The 6,281-nt window shown below is 36.8% G+C and overlaps 3 protein-coding genes across 3 annotated transcripts in view; 2 read left to right on the top strand and 1 right to left on the bottom strand.

Annotated features, from left to right (window-relative positions):
* Positions 1–410: 410 nt before the first annotated feature.
* On the top strand, positions 411–674 carry Ccdc56 (Coiled-coil domain containing 56). Its single transcript, XM_028174742.2, has one exon. It carries the CDS (start codon positions 411–413, stop codon positions 672–674), a length of 264 nt encoding a protein of 87 aa, XP_028030543.2.
* A 2-nt stretch (positions 675–676) lies between these two features.
* mtTFB1 (mitochondrial transcription factor B1) lies at positions 677–1,752 on the top strand. The gene has a single exon (XM_028174741.2). It carries the CDS (start codon positions 677–679, stop codon positions 1,712–1,714), a length of 1,038 nt encoding a protein of 345 aa, XP_028030542.2. The 3' UTR covers positions 1,715–1,752.
* LOC114243305 (tRNA dimethylallyltransferase) overlaps positions 1,748–6,281 on the bottom strand; it is a 281,859-nt gene continuing 277,325 nt past the window's right edge. Inside the window, exons 6-7 of the mRNA XM_089731142.1 lie at positions 5,017–5,227; positions 1,748–2,470 (exon numbers count right to left, since the gene is read on the bottom strand). Of these exons, the coding sequence (XP_089587268.1) occupies positions 2,171–2,470; positions 5,017–5,227 (511 nt within the window). The 3' untranslated portion in view covers positions 1,748–2,170. The remainder of the gene's footprint in view (positions 2,471–5,016; positions 5,228–6,281) is intronic.

Below are 6,281 nucleotides of genomic sequence, written 5' to 3'. Positions count from 1 at the left end.
TTTTCTAGTATTTCATTTATCAATAATACACTTCTTCTAGAGTATATTTTATCTTAAACATTTGAATACGTCTTTAATATATGTACATTAAAAGTAGGAGGTTTTAAATAAATAAAAGCACTACTTTTTACTTAAAATATATGCTTGGTTTGGTGCTTTACAAGAGAAGTACTACCTACTTACAGCCTACATGACCTCTTCTAGAAAGGACACAACAAAAAAAAATCTATGATCCAATATTCTTTTAAACAGTGTATCACTATTTATTATCTATGGATTACATATCCAAATTTTCGATTTTTGAGGTTACACAGGTTACACTATATTTTCGAATAATTTCGAACTACCTAATGAGTCTTGTTTGCATTAATTAATATTACTTGTTATTATCTCTAAAATTTATTTCCGTAATGGGAGACTCCGCATATAAACCGAAAATCAGTGGTACTCAACAAGATCCAGTGCTCAAGCAGGCCGAAATAGCTTATATGAAATTAATCGAAGAGAGAAATCGCGAACGCGTTCAAAAATTACAAGTGATTACGAAACGCAATCGACTGACGGGCTTCACGATAGGAGCCGGAGTGTTGGGTGTTTACTTGTATTCTATCTTCGCCATCAAACAGGAGACGTTCCTTGACGATTTCGACGAGCCCCCGAAAATACAGCAGTAATCATGGCCGTCGCTAAAACTGCATTACAGATAAGGCTGCCTCCACTACCAAGCATCAAGGATGTCATCAAACTCTACAAATTACGCGCTTTACGAGAGCTGTCACAGAATTTTCTCATGGAACCGAGACTTATTGACAAAATAGTGCGTGCCTCAGGTAATATTCAAAATCATACCGTTTGTGAAGTTGGACCCGGCCCGGGTGGAATAACTCGGTCTATAATAAGGCAGGCACCTAAGAAACTTGTTTTAATTGAAAAAGACCCTAGGTTTTTACCATCGTTGGAGCTTTTAGCCGATGCTTGTCGAGACAAAGTCAATGTTGACATCATTACGGGTGATATTTTGAAAACAGATTTAAGTCAATTCATACCGAGTGATGCAAAAGTCCACTGGTTGGATCCACCTCCACCAGTTCACCTCATTGGCAATCTACCATTTAGCGTGTCTACAATTTTGATCATAAGATGGTTGGAGATGATATCTAAACATGAAGGACCTTGGTTGTTTGGGAGAACAAGGATGACTCTTACTTTTCAAAAAGAAGTTGCAGAGAGAATGGCTGCCCGTATCTTAGATAAGCAAAGGTGCAGACTATCAGTTATGTGTCAATCTTGGTGCACTGTAAAATATAATTTTGATATACCAGGTACTGCATTTTTGCCGAAGCCAGATGTAGATGTCGGTGTAGTCACTCTAACGCCATTAAAACATCCAATAATAAAATTGCCATTTAAACTTGCTGAGAAAGTTGTCCGTCAAATATTTTCAATGAGACAAAAGTATTCGATACGGGGTGCTCAGACGTTGTTCCCAGAAGAAGTGAGAGAAGAGGTAGCTTTAAAAATGTACAACATTGCTGATATTGACCCTGTGACCAGGCCTTTTCAGATAACCAATATGGAATTTGCCAGATTATGTGAAGCATACAATGATATCATAAAGCAACATCCTGAGTTTGAGCATTATGATTACAGAGCACCAAAAAATAAAACTAATCTTATAAATGCAGAGGAACTTAATATAGAATGTAACATGTGAACTGTAGATACTTTATAAATAAAACAAATTTAGTTTCAGGTCACTTTTTATTTCACTTTGAAAACACAGCCATACAAAATATATACTTCAATTACAAAATACAATGTAAGTTGGTCAAATAAGGTGTCCTAACTTTAGACCTTTCTTTTTAAACTATTGTTTGATGTTTAAAGTAACGCATTGTTGTCACTGCAGTTCTGGGATATTTAAATTTATTTTTACTATGCAATAGAGCATTATAGTTGCAGGTGGGCTGCAACCTGCTGTTATGCAAAAAAATTGACTGACAATTAGCAAGGTCAGCACCACCTGATAGTACTTACGTGCCCATGTCTCTGGGCTTTCACCTGGTAGCTATTATTTTGAGTGCCCATCTAGAGCAGTAAAACAAAACAATGAAATAACCCAAATCAATAGTTATAGATGTACACAACATTTCCTATAATAAAGCATTTCTTAATCTTGTTTTTGTTCCTTGTTTTGTGATATCATTTTCTTTAAAACCTTCATGTGACGCACAGATTTTAAATGAATAGCATAAACGTTATCGCCTATTATGATTCGATTACAAATTTCACAAAAATTAAAAGAATTTCCGTCTGTATGCAGTTTATCACTTTGAAGATGCTGTTTTATTGGTAAAACATCAGAATCAGTGCTATTGATGAAACTTTCTATTATTTTAATAGCCTTGTTTTTCACGTTTTCATTCCATTTGGTTACATCTGTAGTGTCCAATTCGTAAACTAAAGGCACCTGTCAAAAAAAACCAATGTAATTTGTATGCGAGTAACAACTGAATATTTTTTATAATGAAAAATCCTCAAGAGCATGCATAGGTCTCTTGAACAATATATTAAGATAAAAGGAAATAGTTGACTTCGAGTATATTAAATAGACAAAGTTCGAACTTATTTCATTCAGCTATAGATCGTTTTATGTACAAACAAATAAACCAAAGGACAATAAAATTATTAGAAGGTTAGGTTGGAAATAAAAAATAAATATGAAATTCAAAAAGCTTGATAGTTCATAAAGGTTTAGTTGAAAATGTAGATGGCGTTATATTTTGTTCTGAAGAGTCGCGATTTTCTAGTCAACAACAGATGGCGCTTTATTAATGACCTGTACGTCTAAATGTTTTTAGTAGTACCTTTAGCCATTAGGTGGCGCTATAATAATTTTATTTCTACAGTTTTCAATTAAGATAAATTACGATCGTAAATAATTAACCGACAGCAATATAATATATTCACAATAAAATTAATGAATAACGAAACTGTTATACGTAATAACGAGACGAAACAATTAGTCGTAAACAACAAAAAGTGTATTCTCATGCGAAGCGTTTCTTTCGTATTCACGTTTTACGAACGTATCATAAAATATTATGCGTTATAAAATCATAAAATGCCGATACACGGATGCCGGTGATGTATCGGCTGTCTGCTTACAAAAGACTTATGAGTTATAGTGGTTTTCACGTTTCATACCTAGTACAAGTCTCGATTTATTTCCGTAACAATAGTCGACAAATGAAGGGTAATTCAACATTTTCTCTTGTGAAAATAAATTTTTCATTTGCTACTTGACCTAGTTTCGGGCTCACACATTATCTTGTGAATATAAAACGGCTGCTCGATGAAATTTATAGATTTAGAAATACGTGGGAAATCTTAATGGTCTTCGAACATCGTTTTTTTTTTCAATCATGTTTTCATTCAAATAAATTAGATAACCTATAAATATACGTAGCATTTTGTAGGCTAAACGAAACAGTTTTTCTGAGTAAAACAATTATGCTGCTAGTGTCTGGTTAATGCCACCCAAGGACATCAGCAGTGCTAACCAAAACTGGATAGTACTACACTGTCTCTCTCTAAATAACATTTCTAGGACTTTTTGCAGTCATTAGAGACAGAAGAGTCTACCATCCGATGTTCATAAGTTCGTGGTGCCACAATTCCAAGTATTGCTTCTTCCTGGCTACGGAAGATATCTATAAAAGTAAAGGTCGAGCGAGAGTTCTGTGTGCGTAGTGCGAGTTTTTTAACGTTCTCGATAGCGTAAAAGTTAACTCTAATTTGTATGGAGTTGGAACGTTTGCCTACGTTTGCCGCTAGGGGCGCTGTTCCAACTGCATACAAATCTGAGTTAACTTTTACGCTATCGAGAACATTAAAAACTCGCACTAAGCACACTGAACTTAAAACAATCTCTCGCTGGAGCCTCGTCTGGCGATTTTACGACAAGACCTATACTGGTTTATTGTATATCGAATGTATAAAACAACGTAATACAAAGTATGATAATGCATTAAGTAAGTGAAATGGATAATCTGCCATCTGCCCTGGAATGGAAACGGAATAAATACGATTGGTGTAGTTATCGTAAGTATAAACATCACAGGTATTTTTACCTTGTGATAGGACGTCTTGCAAGCTCGTACGGATGGGCACCACAACACCGTCCATTTCTGCCGCGAATCTACTATGCGTTCCGGTTTTAATGCTGGGGTCGTTGTTCTATAGAACACAGAACTCATCCCGTGGGTGGCGGCATTTACATTGGCGATGTCTATCGGCAACCACTTAACATCAGGTGGGCTGTGGACTCGTTAACCCGACGAAAACAATTAAATGGTATTCACTTCAACGATGGAAGATAGATTCAGAACGTCACATTTAGCAAGCCCTTTGTAATAAAAGTTTGCGTAATTGCTTTTTCACTTTTGAAGGCAGACCGGCGTACGGCTCACCCGATGATCAGAGGTCGCCGTTGCTAATGGACAACAACGAGACTTTTTTACCGACATATTACTTACGCTTGCCTTCGATTGCATAATACATATATTTTATGGCTTAGATGGGTGGACGAGCTCGCAGCCCACCTGGTGTTAAGTGGTTACTGGAGCCCACAGACATTTACGACGTAAAAGCGCCACCTACCTTTATATATAAGTTCTAAGGTCTCAAGTATATTTACAACGGCTGCCGCACCTGTCAAACCGAAACGCATTACTGCTTCACGGCAGAAATAGGCAGGGCGGTGGTACCTACCCGCGCAGACTTACAAGAGGTCCTACCACCAGTAATTACGCAAACAAAAATTTGCGGGTTTGATTTTTATTACACGATGTTATTCCTTCACCGTGGAAGTCAATCGTGAACAATTGTTAAGTACGTATTTCATTAGAAAAATTGGTGCCCGTCTGAGATTCGAACACCGATGCATCGCTCGATACGAACGCACCGGACGTCTGATCCTTTAGGCCACGACGACTTCCTACAATTGATCCTCACCTCTCTTCTGGGATGTTCTAAAAATCTTTGACGAAACATTTTGTTTTGTCGTCTCGCGTATCTCCGGGTGGCCATCTTCATGTTTTCAATGCTGCTCTTCAGTAGTTTCTTGCCCGCCTCCGAATTCCTTTCGTCTTCGGACATCATCAGGTAATCGTGGAATTCTTTGAAGCCAAGAGTTTGGAAAACGCCTTTGGTGTAGTCTGGTGAGCTGGAACATAGAAATATTACATTCAAATATACTGCTTTCGTAGTAGAAATATGCAGGGTAATAGTGAGTAGAGTCTAGAATATGCCCAACCAACCAGTTCACTAGTAATTACGAAATTTAATATTATTTTTATGCCGGTACGAGTATGCCACCTGTCGTCAAATAGCCGAAAGCGGCTATCGAAATTACTAGAACATCGAAGGTTCCTGTTGTTTCAAGGGCGTTTCAATGGCCCCGAGAATGTTCTCGAAATGGGCAAAACAAGTTTTATGTTCTGGAATATTGTAGACATGAACGTGAAGAGTTTTTATTTATTATAAGCCCCAGCTAGCGACATTGTCATAAGCATTGTCCGAGGCAGAACTGCACGGGCTCCAATTAAATGATTATTCGGATGTCTTGCAGAGCTCAAAGAAACATTGTTGTATACACTGTTCATATAAATTACAGTAAAGGCTTGCCGTTTGTGCGGTGGCGAGGACGTTACAAAACGACAGTATCCGCGTGTAAAACGATATCCTCCCGTGTTCTTGCCGCTTATGTTAAACTGGAAACGTCTGTAGTCTATCGATATTTGTTGACATTACATTCATAATGTAGCGGACGGTTTCTTGTTTATGTTTTGGGTTTTGAGGAAGATTTTATAATAAAAAAAAAATAAGATGCACATCTCTGTCACTGTCAGCTAGACAGTTTATAGACAACCATAGATAAAACAAAATAAAAAAATAATAAAAATACTAACTGACCCGGCAAACGTTGTTTTGCCACATATAAGATTTCTAGGGATTTTCTAGTGTAAAAAAAAAAAAATAACAAAACCTCAAACAACCACATAATGCCTCATTATAAAAAAAAAATTGTTCATAAAATAAAAAAATGTTAGAAGGACAACCCTTATCACTTAGGGGTATGAAAAATAGATAGTAGCCGATTTTCAGACCTACTGAGCATGCATATAAAATTTCATAAAAATCGGTCAAACCGTTTCAGAGGAGTATGGTAACTAACATTGTGACACGAGAATTTTATATATAAGACTAGCTGACCCGGC

Source organism: Bombyx mandarina, chromosome 11, assembly GCF_030267445.1.
Source record: "Bombyx mandarina strain Sakado chromosome 11, ASM3026744v2".
NCBI lineage: Eukaryota > Metazoa > Arthropoda > Insecta > Lepidoptera > Bombycidae > Bombyx > Bombyx mandarina.
Note: the sequence above shows the minus strand (reverse complement) of the source record. Positions and strands in the feature narration are given on the sequence as shown.